Source organism: Cuculus canorus, chromosome 6 (assembly GCF_017976375.1).
Source record: "Cuculus canorus isolate bCucCan1 chromosome 6, bCucCan1.pri, whole genome shotgun sequence".
In the NCBI taxonomy this organism is placed as follows: Eukaryota; Metazoa; Chordata; class Aves; order Cuculiformes; family Cuculidae; genus Cuculus; species Cuculus canorus.
The window spans coordinates 23,521,187-23,540,888 of record NC_071406.1 but is presented as its reverse complement, the minus strand read 5'-3'; the positions used below and the strand labels follow the sequence as shown (position 1 = coordinate 23,540,888).

Below are 19,702 nucleotides of genomic sequence, written 5' to 3'. Positions count from 1 at the left end.
TACTCTGTTTAGCCTGGAGAAGAGGAGACTGAGGGGATACCTCACTGCAGTTTACTGCTTCCTCACAAGGGAAGGAGGAGCATCAGCTGCTCATCTCTTCTCTCTAGTAACCAATGATAGGACCTGAGGGAATGGCAGGAAGATGTGACGGGGCGGTTCAGGTTAGATATCAGGAATAAGTTCTTCACTCAGAGCGTGGTGGAGTGCTGGAATAGGCTTCCCAGGGAAGCAGTAATGGCACCAAGCCTGACAATCCTAGAATGGTGTCAGTTGGAAGGGACCTTAAATATCATCTAATTCCAACCCCCTGCCATGGGCAGGGACTCCTCCCACCACATCAGGCTGCTCAAGGCCCCATCCAACCTGGCCTTGAACATTTCCAGCGATGGGGCAGCCACAATTTCCCTGGGCAACCTGTACCTGTGCCTCACCACCCTCATCATGAAGAATTTCTTCCTAATGTGATGCTGTGAAAAGCCAGACTCAATAATAAATGCCAATTTGATTTTTAAGTAAGGTATTCTTCAACGCGATGCCGGGCATACAGGGGATCGCTCCACCTACTGTGCGTGCAACTTCCAGTACAATTCACAAAGGCTCTATACAGTCAAAGCATACATATTCATCACTTTTCCTGGAACAGGTGTGTCTATTAGAATCAGTTCCTGGAATTTATTTACATATGTTTCCTCCCCTTGGCGCACACACTCTACCGTCTGGGGGTCTTCTTCAGGGGCCTCTGGATTTCCAAGGAAGACCTTGGAAAGTAATAGAATATGCATAAGACTTCTGGGAAAATTTATACATATGCATGTAAGTGGGAAATATATTCTGTAACCAGCCTTTGTCTCGTCGCATACGGTTGATGGAGGGAAGACCTTATTGCTCTCTACAACTACCTGAAAGGAGGTTGTAGAGAGGTGGGTGCTGGCCTCCTCTCCCAAGTGACAGGGGACAGGACAAGGGGGAATGGCCTCATGCTGCAGCTTTCAGACCAGACATCAGGAAAAAGTTTTTCACAGAAAGGGTCATTGAGTCCTGGCAGAGGCTGCCCAGGGAAGGGGTGGAGTCACCATCCCTTCAGGTAGTTAAAAGACAGGTAGATGAAGTGCTCAAGACATGGTTTAGTGGCAGATAGGAATGGATGGACTCAATGATCTAGAGGGTCTTTTCCAGCCTAGTGATTCTGTGATTCTATGTTGCCCAGGCCTGACAAAGGATGCTCACTTTCTAAAACTCCAAAACGAGTCTTAAGAGAGTTTTATTTGCCCACATTTTTGGTATTAATACAGCCACACTCTTTCCCATTCTTTCTAAATGCAGCCTTGTTAAAAGTCCTCGGTTAAGAATAAGTAGCCAGGCACAGGCTAGCTAAAAGGTATTATTCAAGCTAAAATCCCAAAATCTATACATAATATTCAAATACATAACAAGTTAGCAACTTATAACAAATAATTCAATCCTAATGTCTAATCTAAATCTCCGCTGCTTCCATTTAAAGCCATTCTTCCTCACTCTATCACTCCATGCACTCTTGTAAAAGTCCCTCCCCAGCTTTCTTCAGGTTGCTCTAAGGTTTCCCCAGAGCTTTCCCCGGGGCTACATGAAAGCTGGAGAGGGGCTCTTGATCAGGGAGTGCAGGTATAGGACAAGGGGGAGCAGTTTGAAGCTGAAAGAGGGGAGATTGAGATGTAATCTTAGGAAGAAAAGTTTTCCTGCAACAGTGGGGAGGCACTGGAACAGGTTGCCCAGAGAAGCTGTGGATGCTCAAAGTCCAGATGGAGGTCTGTGACGAGTGGTGTCCCTCAAGGGTCTGTACTGGGACCGGTGCTGTTTAACATCTTTATCAGTGAGATTGACAGTGAGATTGAGTGCACCCTCAGCAAGTTTGCAGATGACACCAAGCTGAGTGGTGTAGTTGCCACACCAGAAGGATGGGATGTCATCTGGAGAGACCTCGGCAGACTGGAGAAGCAGGCCTGTAAGAACCTCATGGGGTTCAACAAGGCCAAGTGTGTACTGGGTCGGGGCAATCCCTGTTTTCAGTACATAATGGGGGATGATGTGCTTGAGAGCAGCCCTGCAGAGAAGAACTTGGGGGTGCTGGTCAATGACAAGTGCGACATGACCCAATGTGCGCTCGCAGCCCAGAAGGCCAACTGTATCCTGAGCTACATCAAAAGAAGCGTGGCCAGCAGGTCGAGGGAGGGGATTCTACCCCTCTATTCCTCTCTGGTGAAATCTCATCTGGAGTATTGTATCCAGTTCTGGAATCCTCAATGTAAGAAGGATATGAAGCTGTTGGAACGGGTCCAGAGGAGGGCTACAGGGATGATTGGAGGGCTGGGAGCACCTTCCCTATGAGGACAGGCTGAGAGAGTTGGGCTTGTTCAGCCTGGAGAAGAGAAGGCTTAGAGGAGATATTATAGTGACGTTCCAGTACATGAAGGGGATACAGGAAAGCTGGAGAGGGGCTATTCATAAAGGCTTGTGGGTACAGGGTGAGGAGAACGGGTATAAACTGAAGAGGAGGAGATTTAGACTGGACATCAGGAAGAAATTCTTCCTGATGAGAGTGGTGAGGCAGTGGCACAGGCTGCCCAGGGAAGCTGTGGCTGCCCCATCCCTGGGGGTGTTCAAGGTCAGGTTGGATGGGGCCTTGGGCAGCCTGGGCTGGTGGGACGTCCCTGCCTGTGGCAGGGGGGTGGAACTGGATGATCTTCAAGGTCCCTTCCAACCCAAACTATTCTATGACTCTATGCCCCATCCCTGGAGGTGTTCAAGACCAGGTTGGATGGAGCTTTGATCAACCTGATCCAGTGGGAGGTGGCAACGGGTAGGAACTGGATGATCTTTAAGGTGCTTTCTGACCCAGACCATTCTGTCATTCCTGGCACTGCAACACCAAAGGCAGAGGAGGTGAAAAGAACACATTTCTTCCAGAGCAGCTTAACCTTGGAACACATAAAGCCACAAATAGTCCAAATAAGCAGAAAAATCTCAGCTATACGTGTAAGTAAAACTTACACGTGTTAATTACTGCTCGGGTGAGGCACAAAGCTGCCTCAGCCCGCGCCGACTGCGGAGCCGCCCCAGCGCCGGGGAAGGGGCGGGCGACCGGCCAGCACCGCCCGCCGGGGCGACCTTTCCCCTCGGCCGCCGCCGCCCAATGGGCTCTCTCGGTCCCGCCCGTTCCGCCGCCTCCGCCTGCGCCGCTTCCTCCCCGGCGCCGCTCGGAGCGTGAGCGCCTTCCTCCCACTCTTCCTCCTCTCTTGCTTCCAGATGCCCCCCAAAAAGGGAAGCGACGGCGTGAAGTCGCACCCGATCATAGGGAGGTTTGGGACGTCCCTGAAGATCGGGATCGTGGGGCTGCCCAATGTCGGGTAGGTGGCGGGCGGCCAGGGAGCTCGTGGGAAACTTGCGGTGGGAACGCCCGACAGCGGGAGGCTGGCGCGGGCGAGCCTGGGCGAGATGGTGCGGAAGAGTTCAAAGGAAAAAAAAAAGCCATAGCGATGGTTGAGTTGTATAAAATACTGCGGTTTTTTTTTGCGTTTCCTTGCTTCCTCTGCCCTGTGCGCGTGTGTAATGCGTGTTTCTGTGCGAGTGCACGTGCGCACGTGAATGTGCGTACAAATTGGCTTTTGTTTTTTTAGAATCATAGAATGGTTTGGGTTGGAAGGGATCTTAGAGATCCGTTCCAACTCTCTGCCATGGGCAGGGACACCTCCCACTGCATCAGGTTGCTCAAAGCCTCATCCAACCTGGCCTTGAACACCTCCAGGGATGGGGCCGCCACGACTCCTCTGGGCCACCTGCGCCAGTGCCTCGCCGCCCTCACAGTAAAAGGTGCCTTCCTAATATCTAATCTAAATCTCCCCTTTTTCAGCTTAAAACTGTTCCCTCTTATCCTGTTACTGTGCTCCCTGATGAAGAGCCCCTCTCCAGCTTTCTGCTGATGTGCGGAGGGAGGGCTTAATGAAACCATAAGTGTCATTAGCAGTGAAGGAGGGTTCCACCCTTTGAGACTTCTTCAGAATTTGTAATGAAAAAAAGTTGTGTAGCTTACAATTTGGGAGAGGTGAGGGAAGATGAATCGTTGTTCTCTCTGAAACTTCTCATCTCTAGTTCTTATGGCTTATCAAAGGAGCTATACTTAAAGCACTTATATAGGATGACGAATTACCCGGAGAATATCTGTGTGAAATTATCCGTATTAATTTCTGTATCGTATTTACTGAAAGAAGTTCTCAGCGTTATCAAACTTTAAATATTTTAAAAAATTGAGGAAAGGTCTTTAAGCATGGCTCAGAGCCATAAATGCTGCTTTCTTGTCTTTTCATTATAATTTATTTTATTTTTTCAGTGTGTAGGTAAGTTGCACACTAGAAAGGAATTATTTAGCAGTAACATTGTATGACCTCCATAATGAAAAGTCGCGTTTGCAGTTATGTTATGATGTAACTTTCAAAGAAAATTGTGACTGACTTTTGAGCATGTTGGCTGTATGCAGGGCAGCTTTCAGACGGATTTTCTTTTTTTCCCCCAGTGGCTGAGAAGTTATGGGAAACTGAAAAAAATCCAACCCCCAGAATATTTATGGTAGAAATATGGTAGAAGATTCAGGAGCTGATTAAGAATTTGCTCTTAGTTATAACTCAAAAATTGCTTTTTTTTGGTTTAATAAATGCCAACTAACAACATAATCTGCTAATTGGTTTAAGTGAAAATGTTCTGTTTTTCCTGATACCACTTGTATTTTTTTTCCCAAGTGATATTTAACAAGGATGAAAAAATGTTTGGTAAGGTAGAACTGTGTTTTCATATACAACTACTTGTAATTGATTAACTGATGTGGTTTGCTTTCTGTGCCTCTTTTTTCTCTTTTGTTTGTTGACTTTTATTTCTTAGATACTGAAATTGTGTTAATATGTGAATCAAGCTGAAGAAACAATATAGCTGTGTAAATTTCAAACATCTTCATCCATTTCTCACTTTGTACTTGTGGAAAATGAGTAGTGGCCAGTAGAGCTGTGTTTTGCTTTTGACTTAAAATTTCTTTGCCAATTGAAATTTGCAATGTACCCACTTAGGGTAATTTTCAAGGGCAGGGAAGAGAGCTAACCATTGTTGAATTTTAATGGCACACTGTGTATTTGAAAGTGTCTTGTATTAGAATCAGAGCATTGGTCACTTCCTGAAGTAAAGTTCAATATTGCTTTTGAGTTGGAATATTATGTGTTTCTATCCAGCCCTCTTAAATGCTTCTAATTTGAATTTCTTTAAGAATGTGTGTATTTTATTTATAGGAAATCCACATTTTTCAACGTGTTGACAAAGAGTCAAGCAGCAGCGGAAAATTTTCCTTTCTGTACTATTGATCCAAATGAGAGTCGAGTACCTGTGCCAGATGACAGATTTGACTTCCTATGCCAGTACCACAAACCTCCAAGGTAACTCAAGTTCTTAATATTTTTCTTCAGTTAAGCAGCTGAGATAGTACTTCTGAATCTCAAGTTTTCGTAAGCGCTTACTGCACCTATAATATCTTCAATTACAGCTTAACTGATGTGTGTTTTAGAATGTAAAAGGATATATGTAGCTATAATATACCAGTGTTAAACACACCCCACAACCCTCCAGTATGACCTTTGTGGTTTGAATCATTGCTCAGCACCACTTGGTGCTTGGTATTCCTGTCTTTGAAGGTAGTGGCTCAGAAACTTAAATAGACATTTGTGACTTGTTAATTTCAGTTTGCAGCTACTTGCAGCAGTGTCTTGAACAAAGGAGAGTGCATAAATCATAGGGCAATTTAGCATGCACATCTACTTTTGTTCAACACTTGGGCCTCTGTTTTAGAGCCAGATCACACCCACAATTAAAAAAGATTGATTAGTCATTGATCAAAAATCCATTTGTTAACTACATTTTCAGGCCCAGAGAAGTTGCTTCAGTCTGTAATTGCTGTGCACTTTTTAAGTACTGGAAAATGTATTAATATGGATCTGTTTGGTTTGTAGGTGTTTTGTTATAATGTTACCTTGTTTTTTCCTTTTTAAATTAATATTAAGCACTATGGGTTATTAAACAAAGCTCTGCTGAATTTGAGACAAAACTTTCTGTCTTTTGGCTGGGCAGAGGCAGTGGTATGGCTTTTAAGTTTTGTTGACAGATTTGTTCTAAATTGTAATGTTATTGCTGCTTTGGCCACATCAGTAATCTCCTCCTTCTCACTTAGTTATGACTGGCTACTTCTAAATGAATTGTAAGTGACAAAGAGATTATTACCTCACCCATCATCCTGCCCTTGGCCATCTATCCTTACAAGGAGTGCTAAGATTGTAAATACCTGTATGCACGCTCTCTGACTTGCAAACTGTCTCTTGAGAAAAGATCATCCTTAAATATTAATGGAAGTAGTATATTTACTGAATCTGTATGCAGTACAGATATACTAAAATGGATAATAAGCTGCATATAAATAGCGCATCAGCTTTCATTTGAATGACTTTTAAAAGAGTATTTTTTATATGAAATCAGTGGATATGGGGATTAGTGCGTGGTTGCAGCTCCCGAGTTCACTTTTGCTTATATGATTTTAATGTTTCACTATAACAAATAAAACATTGATAACTGGTGATAATTCCATTGCGCAGTAGAAGGGTTATTGAAGTAACTGAGTTACTGAATTAACTCTTCTTGGGCTGTTTGTGCTTGTCTGTCTGAGACTAACTCGGGAAGAGGAGGCTATGGTCATGAAGATACACAACTGAATTGTAGTTTAAATTCTTTAATTTCTCATGCATAGTCTTGATTTTCATCTTTATATAATATGCTGTGTTAATTTTTTACTTGTTTGGATTAGTAGATGTAATTTAGGTGCACGTTTCATAAACATTGAGCTGTCTTTAGATTAGACTCTTGTCTAGCCTCAAGGTTTTGCCTTTAAAATCTGAAGCTTTCAGATTTTTGGTTCCCATGTGTTACTGCAGTCATTGTTGGGAGGTGGGGTGGAGGTGTGGGGGGGAGAAGGATGATTCTATGATTTTGTTTTAACAAAGATAATATACGACAGGCTAAAGTGACCTTTTCTTTCTGCCTGCTGTGGGCGGGGGAAAGAAGGGCTGGCCTGGACATGGAATCACTGTCTGTCATACTGGGCTATGATTGCTGCTACAGGGAGAGGCTCTGTTGCTGAAAGTGTTGCTAGTATGAGTTTGTGTCCATTCTGCCATCAACAGAAGAGTTGTCTCTTGAGGTACCATTTGTTGCTTGAAGATAAGAAGTTGTCATCAGCTTGGATGGTGCTGGCGTGCAGTGACTTGGTAGTCCATGCTGAGAGCTGACAGGTATTACTTAATTGGGAGTGTAAATGTTTGTAAATGAAATCATGTAGGCGACAATTTAGGGATTATCATGTAAAGGTAAATCTGCACTTAATTTATTAAGGCGCACTGCCAGAACTTATGACCTGTGCTTTTTTCTGTGTGTGTGATGTAGGTGACTGTTTACAATAATAAGTTCAATGGTACAGACTATACATCGAAGGTGGGCTCCAAGAACTTCCAGTAAAAACTGCTCTGGTGCTGCCAAATTAACTAAATGAACAACTGTCCCTGAGCTTTAATGTTACCTGTTGCTTGCTTTCTTATGTGAATGAAATTGTGGATATTAAAAATACCAAACCAACCAACCAAAACAATCACGACCTTAATGTAGTAAAAATAATTCTGAATGCTTGTTATTTTAAGGTCTTAGTTTATATTCTAGTACTGACTTAATTTATGCACTTAAACTACTTCTTTCTTTGTTTTAAAGTTTATGCAATATTTGGTGAAAACTCCTATTTGTTGCGTTGTGCCAATATGTAGCTTTTTCTGAAAGAAAAGACTTGGCTTTTTTTTTTGTTGTTGTCCTACCCCTGTTCTGCTAATATGGATGCGTTCAGGCATGGTTTGACAGACTAACACTGAATTAGTTCCATTTTAGTAATTGGAAAGAGAATCTTTTCTCTGGGCTGATAACTTCAGTAGGATCTAATGCAGAAAGATGCATTTTCTCCTCCCCTCCTCCCCATATATGAACCTTAACTAGGTAGCAAAGGATGAGATCTGCTAATTCTGAATTAGAAAATAGGTGTTCTTTACCTCAGTACTTAGTTCCTGCCTTGAAAATTGAGACTTGGAAGCCAGAAACAGTTGATCTTTTAAATGCAGTTAATATTTTAATGTGACTTCGTAACTTGATGAAAGCTTTAATAAAGCTATTCTCATGCATTTTTTGATCTAAATTTCATTATGATGTTACTTAATCACCTTAAGCCTAAAAATATATTTTAGTGTAAATATGTCAAACTGATGTCATTTGGACAAGTGATTTGTGTCATAACTCAGAAATATCTGGAAAGCCTTTGAGTGCATATTCCCAACAGGCTTAGCCCGTATGGTCCTGCCTGATGCCGCAGCTGTAGCATGCTGTGCCTGACCAGGAGCTGTGTCTCAGGGGTGACATCTGATTCAAGATTCAGAATGATTTTGAGTGAGGACCTGAAGGAAATTGCCGTTTCCTCTTTTGTTTTAATGTTATGATGCAAATAATCTCCTCACTGCAATTATTCACATTCTTTCTTCTTTACCTTTAAACTCTGTGATTAACTAGAAGAAATACTTGGTAGAAGCAATGTGAGCCTAAGCTATGTTTTAACTGTGGGTAGTTAAAAATGAAGGACTGTATTGGTTGATAGTAATTGACCTGTGTGAAAACATTAAAAAAGTGATCTGTAAAGTGTGTGTTTCTGCTTCCTCCTCTGGTTAAAATCAAATGGGATTAAAAGGAGGAGTGAATAAAATGTCAGTAGCTTGGGTCATCCTTTCTCAGGTTATCAAATATTAATTTAATTTGTTTATTTGCACCTCTCAGTGGGTGTATTGTCTTGCACATGTGTTCACAAAACACAATGCTTATTGCAACCACAAACATTTCTATTTAACTTAGAGTGTTTTAAATCTATTTTGGATGCTCTTTTCAAACTTAAATTTTAAAGCAATCCTGGTTATTTCACAGGATGGTAATATGTGAAGTGTAACTAGCTCTCTTCAGCTCCAGCTCTGTCTGGTGTACTTCAGGGTCTCTGTCCTTCTTGTCAGAAGATTGCTTTGGTTTGTTCTGTTGCATTGTAACTTATTGAAAATCATGCATTCAGATCTCCAGTGCTCAAGTGAGGATTACTGGACTAAATCTGAGTGGTAACTTCCATTGTTGTCTAGGTCATGAAAGTCCTGTGTAATAAAAACTTACTGTGGGGTAGAATGCCCAGATACTTGATGAAGTTTTTAAGTTAAAATTATGTGATCAGTGGGAAGTACTACTTAGAAACCAGATTAGCAGTGGGACTCATGGGTGATATCGTGTGGTGTAAATTTTGGGGCTGTCTTATACAGGGATAGGAGTTAGACTCGATGATCCTTGTAGGTGCTTTCCAACTTGGGTTATTTTGGGATTGTGTGGGACTTACTCCTACAGGCTTAAAAAGAGCTTTTATGTAAATGAAAAACACATGTAATTCCAGAGTGAAACACGAATAACTTAGCTGGATGCAACTGTGACATATCAGCATCTGTAAGTGAATCCCATTTTTTTACAGAGAACAACTGGGAATTGGCAAGTATATCCTGTTGTTGATATGCTTCCTTTGATGTTACTGAGTTTACCTGCTCTGCAGATAGTTCTGAGCCTGAGTAAATCAGCTTGGCTGTGATATTTGTTCTGGTATTTAAAATTAATAATTTGCCAGCAGTGAATTCAAGAACTTAAGTAGTGGTGACTTGATCCGTCTTTTCTGCCTCGTGTAAGAAGGCAAAATTTAGTTGTATGTTGTTATTATTTGTGTTTATGTTACTTACTGAATAGTTTGAGAGTGCAGGTATTTGACATCCATGGAACACAGAGTATGTGTCTTGAGCCACATTGAATCTTTTATGTTTTTATAAGACGTGAGTGAAACTTCATTAGCAGATTTTTCACTTTTGTTTCATGTGCTGTTAGGTTCGAGTCTTGTTTGTGAGTACTCTGGATAAAATGCTCTTGATGACATTGTTATTGTAAAGAAATGACCAAGGTTCGTCTGCAGTACCTAGTTCTTTAGAAGCAGATTCCTTTAATTACCCTGTGAGGTATTTTACTTACATTGTCAGAACTGCTGCAAGATTGACTGCAGAAGCTGTAATAGGGAATATAGTCTCCTGAAGGGTATGGGGGGGAGGCTGTGAATTGCTCTCTTCTGTTTGGAAATGAGCCAAAAATAGCAGTGATGACAGACTGAGAGTTGAATGGCTTTCTAAGAAGTTGCCACAATGTGTGTTCTCCTTCTATGTTGCTACTTTTAGTTCAGGTCATTTGTGAACTCTCAACTGATGACTCCTCCTTGACTTATATGATTTTTTTTTGTAAAGGAAGAGCAGCTTCCCTTTCTACAGATTTCAAATAACAGCCTTAAAAGGCAGAAAAGCCTGTGCTGGAACCAGCAGATGGGTAGCACGTTTGGCTTTACTGAAGAGATAAAGGGGAGCTGTGTATTTTTAAGCTAATAATACTGAAGGATCTGGCCTGTTTGGTATGTGGGACCTAGGGTCAGGTGGAGTTTGAATTCAGGTAAATTTCTTGAACTGTTCAAGAAATGAATAAAAAGCAAGTATGTTATGATAATTCTCAACCAGGCTTACTGGGAAGTGGCTTCGTTTTGAACTTACTTGAAGCTGTCATGTGGCTTTCCGGGATCTACAGGTGGATGTGAAATTTCAGCAAACTAGTAAATGCTGCAAAGAAATTACTTGGCTATCCTTTTCATTGGAGAGGAGAGATTGTGGAAACCTAAAAGAATAAAAACCCAACGAGAGAAACAGCATTTTGGTTATGACATTTCAATCTAAGCCAAACTTCAGGTGTGCGCTGCCTGCTGTTTCTCAAGTAAACAATTGTGTGTTGACATTCAAGAAATAAATGTATGCCTCTTTCTCTCTACTTTTCGAAAAAATATACACAACAAATTACAGATACTGTATAGGTGTGCGTTTTGAAAGAAATAAGGTAACTGGTTTCATTGTACCGTTCATTACTACTGTACTGACCAAAAAGGTCAGGTGCAGAAACTCCTCTTGCCTGTTTAAGTGACTCTTTTGGACAGAAGTTTGAAACAATATCGGTGAGAAGTAGACCTCCTCCCCTGGAAAGTGGATAATCCTATGGATGCGCAAGTCTTTTATTCCTGAATAAATACCTTAACCTCTGGGCTACAAAACTGAGCTTTGGCCCACTGAGCCTTGTGCTCTTTGCTGTGCAGTAGCTTGTACAGAGAAGGCAGTATGGTGATAGAAAACCACTGTTGCTGTATTTCAAACTGAAGTAAAAAAATCCTTGATCAAGGATTATACCTATGCTTAAAATATAGAGAAACTTCTGGATTTAGTGATCTGTTTCAAATTATGAATTCCTGTGACATGCTTTATGGTAGATTGGTGTTGCACTGATTTGTACAAATGATCAGTTGCTGCCACCTGTTCCTGATGATCATTTGAGGCTCAGTGACATTATGCTAATCCTGACTAACGAATCTTAAGAAATGATAATTAATCTGTTTAGAGGAGGGGGGGGGAAATCCAGTTAAATCCTATACATTTAAAAGGACTAAACCACATTTGAGATATATGGTACCTTCCCCCATTCTTCACAGTGGTTTCTGTTTATTTAGTTTCATAATGTCTACTCTTTGTCCTTCAGAGCGTAGACAGGTTTGACGAGTTTGTGCCTTTTCCTACTTTTCTCTGTATTTATCTTTCTATGGTGAAATAGAGAGTTAGGAAAGGGGCTGCCAAGAATGGCGATGGTTTTATTTTGCTTGGAATGTTAGCTTTTTGTTACCTAAGGTGAAGGTGAGAAGAAGTCCTGGAAACCCAGATCTTCAAAGGTCTCTTGCTAGTATTAGTCAATTGTGAAATAGACGTGCTGAGATTTTCTTTCCATTCTCTAGCAAATGAAGTTGATTCTGGTGATAGAGGGGTTCATCTGCATATGAAGGTATCTGGCATCTTTGTAGTGAAAGTGTGAATTCTTCTGCTGGCTGGCCAGGAAGTTAATCCTACCGGATTGCTGAGAGGGGAGCATAGAAGGAGAACATTTTTAACACCACCTTTGTTTTTCTTAAAACAGTTTAAAATGAGAATGGAGAATTGCTTTAAAAGAGTGGCATTATTTTTAACCTTGCTGTAGACTTAGTTGTGTGTCAAAAAGTGAGGAATCATAACAACTCTTGACTGGGAAGTTGCTGCTGTTTCTTCTGCAGAATGCGTTAAAGAGGAGTTATGGAGTTAATGCCTTAATGGAGTTACTGGTTTCTGTCTTCAGAAGGTGCATTACTTTTGGCAGTGTGTTAAAATTAAAGATTTGCTGTTTCTATTTGAGTTTGTGTACTCATAATTAAAAAACCTTGTTAATTTGCTAAGAAAACCATAGCAAAACAAAAATGTGACATTTCTGAAGTTTGTTTACTTTAGAATGTACTTTTAGTCATATTTTTTCTACTGCATTCAGCAGGATTAGCTTGCAGTACACATCTGCTTCCCAAGGATGGGCCCTTCTTTCCATCAGTCTAGTGAAGCTTAAACCTAAAGGTCAACATATTATGTACCTGAATTTAAGTAATTCCTGCTATATTCTAAATATTTTGTGATTTTTTTAAACTTGGTCTTCTGAGTATTGTGTTCTATTCATGCTTGTTTCTCAGCACATCACAAAGGTATTAATGATATGAAACATCATTAAGTCCTAATTTCTCACCCTGGCAGGTTTAGCGATGCTTTGAACTTCACCTTGGTAAAAAAAGAAATATTTTGTCCAGATCTTGTGTTGTGATATTAGTTTACTTGAAATAAATAATTTTTCTTGGACAGTGTTAGGGGAAGACTGAAAGCAAACCCAGGATAATATCTTTTGCTTTTAGGTCACTACATTTCCCAGAAATATTAATGTGGCATACTAAGACAGATTCTAATGGGTTACTTCTTCCCAATATAGGGAGTTAATTTCAAGTGAGGCAGTGCATCTGCTAATATTGAACTTTGTGTGTTGTGATATTTGCAGTCAAATGGAAGTAGGATTGCCTAAAAAAAGTTTGAAACTTGTTTTGTTCTATCTAAGCCTGTGTCTCTGAGCAGAGACAATGGTCCATAGATTTCCATGACTACAGCTTTTTCTGTCTGGGCCGTAGCTGCCCAACCAGCTATCAGGATAAGAAAAGAAGGGTGGTTTTCTGATGCTGGTGGAGTTTGCTGCTGTTACAGCAGTCATGCTCTCAAGTATTGTGAATATGTTTATCGGCAAGCTGTCACACTAATAAAAATGAGGCTCGGTTTAGGGTATGGACAATAAAGCCTTCAGAAGTGTAATGCTGTTCAGAGGAGGTTTCTGTACAGGGTCGTCTGGGAGGTCGATGGCTCGGTGGTGAGTCCCTAGCGTTTATTTACACCTGTGTGGTTGTTTCTGTCCACTGAGCAGCACTGCAGTGACATGGCTTTGGAAAAGACGTCTTAAGGTAGACTACAGAATTTATATCTTTAGATTTGAATCTCATGTTGCAGAAGACTCACCATGAAAGAAAGCTTTTGCACTGCTTTACAAATTGGCACTGTATGCTCATGCAGACCTCGGAGCATAAATCACGTCCTTCTCACTGTTATTAAAACCGTGTTTTTGGGTGTTTTCCATTATCCTTACTGTCAGTAGACTAGTGAACTGTTCTTAGCATAGCACTCATTTTAGCGTAGTGCTAATGGAATGTAATGGTGATAATTTAAAGTGTTTGATGGAAATTAAGTAGTTTTCCAGTTATTTGTTTTGAAGCCATCAAGTTGGAGATCTTGACTATGGAGTGCAGTTTCTGGTCTTTTGCAAGTGAGGAATTTGCAGAATTTTGGTGTAGTTCTGTCTGTGCCACTGTTTATGTTGTTCTTATTTATTTAGACAATATGAAGGTGCTTTTAGTCAACACCTTATCACCAAGTTTTAGGCTTTATTCTTTTTTCCTGACTCAGCTGGATTTTGGAAGTAAATTGGTTTAGAATATACCTAGAATACTATTTAGAATATACCTAGAATATACTTTCCATATATGGGAAGATTTATGTCCATTAAGTTATTTGCTCATTTTGAAACAACCTGAGAATCTGCAGAGGACAAAGGCCTGCAGTTTATAAATTGCCATGTGCATTTCCCATAGTTCTGAAAGGGTTTTTTTTCTTCTATTTTCTGTAAGCTAATTTGAACTTCATGACTATTCTGTTGTTGCTATATAAAATGTCATCTCGATACATCTGCTAACCTGTTGTTAACTATCGTGGAAAACATCATTGCTGTTTACACTTTAATGCAAGGCTTCATTTTAACTTGTTTTCTGTGTTCTTCCAAATTGTTTGGGTATTGCTGCTCATTGCTAGCTTTGATTACCACTGTATTCTAAAAATGACCTCTTCTGAGGAAGTTGCTTGACTTACTGGACTAAACGGTAATGGTGTGTGATAGAGTGCAATGACCATTTGTGTGTCTTATCCCTTTGGTATTACGAAAACTGGTCATTACAGACGACTGACCATGCCTCAACATTCCAGGCCTGGTTGATTATTTATATAGCTGTCAGTATGATTCCACACTTAGAAACTAGTTCATTTTACTTTAATAATGACAGAGAAATTAAAGAATGGTTCATGTTTTACATGGAAGGGGGGGAATCCTGTCTTTTATACATTACATGTTAAACAAGGAAGAAAGCTTCTGTCACATACAACTTGTTCTAGGAAAAAGAAAAGTTGGATTTTCAAGTTCTGAATTTATTTCTGTGCCAAAAATTTTGTCTACTGTACTTCAATAATGACACTTCTCTATTTCAGCAAAATTCCAGCATTTCTGAATGTGGTGGATATTGCTGGCCTTGTGAAAGGAGCCCACACTGGCCAAGGCTTAGGAAATTCCTTCTTGTCTCATATTAATGCCTGCGATGGGATCTTTCATCTGATGCGTATGTAAACTTATTTTTATGTTCTTTCTATGGCTTAAGGACAGCATTGTTGTACTCTACGAAATGTGGAACAAATATCCATTAAAATTTTAACTTTTACCGTTCAGTCAAAGTCATCAGCTTTTGGGCTTTTCCAGCCAAGAAAATCCCTATCTTCTGCTAAATAGCAGGTCTGCCTTCATTGATGAAGTCTTAAAAAGAAACTGGGATTTTGATATTCTGCAGTAATGGTTGGTTGTTTTCTTTTGCCAACAACTTGTTTAATTTTATAATGCAGGAGAAGTGGAATATGATAATAGAAGGATGAAATGGAAGCAAAAAATGAAAATACGGAGTTATTAGCAGACTCTGGGATTCTGTCCCTCACAGGGCAAGACTCACTTCTTTCCTTTTCCTGGTTTCTGTGTGACTTGCATAATATGAGTCTTGAACACATCCTCCACTCCCCACCTCTGTGAATTCTAAGCAATTCTCAGTTAGACCGAGGGCTTTGATTATCTCTTTCATCACTTATTACCACATACAGACCTGGCCTTCAGAGTCTTATTAACAGCACTTACGAACTTGGCACTTAAACTTGTTGAATGCGTATGTTGGTTTGCAATACACTTTGCATGTTGAAAAACGCTTTTGATCTGAAAAGGCTGAGCTTAGTAATGTTTGTACAGATTTGAGGAAACTGGACACCTTTGTCTCTTGGTTGGCTATTTTTTTTTAGCACAGTGAGTATAGAACAAAATAAACAACAAATAGAAATACTTCTTATTCTGATGATAGGTGTTTTCTAAAACAAAATCCAAAAGCATGAAATATTACTATCTTACAGTACTGATTTAGATGCTTACAACCTTTGTTCCCTTGAGCTTGGTTTTTTGGAAGCATATTTATACAGAGCAGTGAACTCATGTCCTTCTACAGTTTTGCATCCTTGGCGAATAGGCTATCACAGTCAAAGGCAATTTATTATGCATCAAGAGTTCTGGTACTCTTGTTTTCAATCAAGTGAGACAAGCTTTGTGGGGAAAGCTGTTGTTCTTATGTCCTGTTTTTCAACAGTATAAACCTGCTTTTGGAATCATTGTTCTTCTTTAAGGTCTTTGGTACCTGTAAGTCATCTGTAACTGTTTGTGTATCTGTGGACCATTACATCTCCTTTGAAACCTTGGCTTTATTTATATTTTACATCTAGTATTCTTGTTTCTGTTAAAGTAGATTGATGTGTACTTTTAGTAGAAAACTATGGGCTTTTGATTGTAGCTAAGCAGTTAATAGTATTTAATGCTAAGATATTTTGAAAAGGCAAAGCCAGATCCTTACTGGGTGGGGTGAATTAAGTCTTTTGAAAATTTTAGGAACTAGGTTGTGTGTATAGGTACTGAAAGGGGAATGAGACTACTGTTGATTTTAAATTATTTGGATACTTACTTTGTATTAACATCTGTTTCTTCTAATCTAGTCTTGCCTTTATATATGTTGTAGTATTTTTACACCCAACCTCCATCAAAATTATTTTCAATCTAAAAAGTCCCTTTTTTGAGCCTGCAGTTTGCAGTGTTTCTATCAGATTTTAGAAACTACCTAAACTGTTTCTGTAAGTGCTTAAACTTTCCAGGTCCTGAGAGGATGAAGCTTCTTTGCCTTTTTCCAGGGTTTGGTTCAATTTCCTAGTGGACCCTATGTTCTAAGGACCCAGTGCCCTGAGACTGGCTATCAGTTTTCAGCCTGGTGTGTAGGCACTGGGTCTCTGCAGCTGTGTAGAAGCTAACTTAGAAGGAATCAAAACAGGTTGCTCCTGTTAAAGAGGAAAAGGCAGTGGACTGGAAGTGAAGGCTTTTTTGTATGCCAGCAAGCTGGAAAGGAGGTGTTGCTGAAGATGAGAATGATAAAATGTTCTTAAGAAGAGATGTACTAGGAAATTATCTGGGCACCATGCTTTTTTGAAGCATGAAAAGTTTAGCGATTGTTGTCACTAAAGTTTTTTTGAGTTGATCTGGAACAAATTTTCACCTTTGAGCACTGCACTGAAACCATTGCTCCCTGTATTTATGCTGTTGTAGCACGCACTGCTGCTGCCTATGTTAATGGCAAGTGTGTAAAACGGAGCCCCTCGGAGAAATAGTCTTCTCTTGTTTCTGGACGCCAGGCAGAAAGTCAGAAGCAGGTCATTGTGGGGTTTGTGTTACAGGCTTCATGGTCTGCATGCCTGAATATATTGAAGAAAGACCTGTTAGGCTTTGACTTAACTTGGTTCAGTTAGTATTTTTACAAAAAGCAGTTTGAGAATTAACTCAAGTTGTATTAATTAAGGTAATGATAGGCAAGGAAGTGGCTAGCTAGGAAGGGACAGCTTTTGTTGAGTATGAGGGGCCAACTTTGGGAGTCTCACTGAAGGTATTTTATAGCCCTGGGCTAAAGGTTTTGATCTTGTTTATTCTTTGAGAATCTGTTGAACTGTGTTTTCTTGTGGACAAAAGGTTTGTTTGTGGCTTTTTTTAGCTGCCATGACTCAATTCCCCGTTGTTCCCTCTTTGTGTTCTGTGATGGTTTTTGAAGAAGGTTGTTGCTTATCAGTTTATCCACAGTAGGGCACATAGTTGAGCTGTGGCTGTAGTACTCTGAAGGTAATTATAATTACATTTCTGTTGGAACAGTGGAAGTTCTGTGCAGTGTTTACTTAGACTGTTTCTTGCGTGGCATAAAGCTGAGGAGAAACAAGGCTTACTGTTGTCTGGCTAATTCTCAACTTTCCTTACTTCATTTAAAAAAGAAAAGCACCCCCACTTTGAAACATAGATTTTTCAGCCTTCAGATTTCCATATTCTAGATATGCTTTTACTTTCCCTGGGAGAAGGTGTTCATTAAATCAATGAAAACATTGGTTTTATGTCTAAGATATGCTTTAAATGTGTCTAAAGCAACAGCAACAATGGGTGAGAACAGCAGGTGGGAGGGTAATAGGAGAAGTAAAAGGAGAGGTAAGTTTGTATTGAGCACCCCTGTATTTTTGTATGTGATTAGTAACAGTATGAAGTGGATTCTCTTAGCTCAGCAAACAAGGTGAAAAAGTTTTCCTGTACAGAATACAGCAATGCATTCTTGGGTTTTGATACTTCCTATAGATTTTTTTTTCTATTGACGTGCACAAACTGAAAATTAATTACTGATATTTAAATAATTTGATCTTGATACACTTTTTTAAAAACAAATATTTCAGAGGTTTTCTCAGTTTATTAGGGGCAGGGGTGTATTCTGGTTTTAGCCAAATGCCCTTATAAAAATCTCTAACAGATATACTTGCTTTCCTATTGACTGGGGAATTTAATTTTAAAATTGTTTTCTGTCCTTAAAAGTGACACTTACAGCTTTAGTACCATAGTAACCTGGCACATGCTTTAAAGTAGTTACAGCTTCCTTCATCTTCTGACTTTCACTATTTAGTTTGAAACATTTCTGACAGTTCTATTTTCCATGTTTCAGATGTATTACTGTTTTAACTGAGGCAGCAATGTTCTCCTGGTGGGTGAAGCAGCCTGTTTGAAGGTTGCGTGGCTTTAACCACCTTTCAGCTTTTATGGCAGAGCAGTCACAAGTGCTTGTAGACAATTGCTTTCTTTGTATGGTGCACTAAAAATGGCAACCTTGTTACAAGTGTAAATGTACAAATTATTCTTAAATGATGCTTTGGTGAAGAGAATTGTAGATGTCAGTATTTAGTGTCTGGTACAGCTCTGTCCAGTTTTTGAATGTACTGGATGTTAAAACAGCCAGAGCTCTTCATGTTTGTGAGTTTTCCCTTTCCACTTTTACTCTGCAGTCCTAGTTTTTATAGGAAATATGTTCCACGTTTTTCTCTTATTTCTAGGTGGTTGGTTTTTTTTTTTTAGTTAAATCCTATATTTCTCTTCAATATTACAGAAATTGGAAGGAAATCTGACTGTAAGTATTTTGCTATTAAATGCTCTTTTTAATAAATTAAAAAACCTTAGGGTTTGATGTCCTACTTCAAACATTAGGCAGGCAGCATCTGTTTTTGTGGAAGAACTGGAGAATTCACCTGCTTGCCATTACTTGATCTTCTAGTCCTGCAGGGGAATGTATGAGTGATATGATGCTGGGGGAACGCAGGCACGTAGGGGTCGGGAGCTCCTGCTTTGCTCCTCTGCCTGGAAGTGCTCTGACTCCACAGCAGAGGAGCTGTAGCTGCATTTTAGGGGCAGGATTGGGACATCCAAGAAATGTCATTTTTTGTGACTAGTGAAAGAACAATGGGTAAACAACCCCTGCGGTCTTACAGAAGTGACTAGTGTGATCAATGTGAATAGATTACTAAAAAGCTTTTTAGCTCAAAATGTTTAGTACATCCCTTGGTTTCTAGGTAACTTCTAAACCAATTTGCTGTCATTTAAAACTTGGATAGATATGAATCATGTGAGCTGAGTGTAATTTATTCTGGCTTGAGATAAACACTAATCAAAACAGAGTTTGACAATATTTGTACTGATTTTTGCTCAGCACGTGAAATCAACTTGACTTGGCTTTATTTTCTATCATCATGAGAGTTCTTGGGAGCTTGCAGTGCTGATTTGTCTGTAAAAATCAAAGTGGTGATGACAAAGTTAGTTAACTGAAAAAGATGCA

General features: G+C 39.8%; 1 protein-coding gene across 2 annotated transcripts in view; it reads left to right on the top strand.

The window, feature by feature from the left end:
* Positions 1 to 3,197: 3,197 nt before the first annotated feature.
* OLA1 (Obg like ATPase 1) overlaps positions 3,198 to 19,702 on the top strand; it is a 94,452-nt gene continuing 77,947 nt past the window's right edge. Inside the window, exons 1-3 of one of the 2 annotated variants that reach the window (XM_054069925.1) lie at positions 3,198 to 3,383; positions 5,307 to 5,450; positions 14,937 to 15,064. In XM_054069925.1, the coding sequence (XP_053925900.1) occupies positions 3,283 to 3,383; positions 5,307 to 5,450; positions 14,937 to 15,064 (373 nt within the window). In that variant the 5' untranslated portion in view covers positions 3,198 to 3,282. The remainder of the gene's footprint in view (positions 3,384 to 5,306; positions 5,451 to 14,936; positions 15,065 to 19,702) is intronic. The other variant, XM_054069926.1, reaches the window with a different exon arrangement.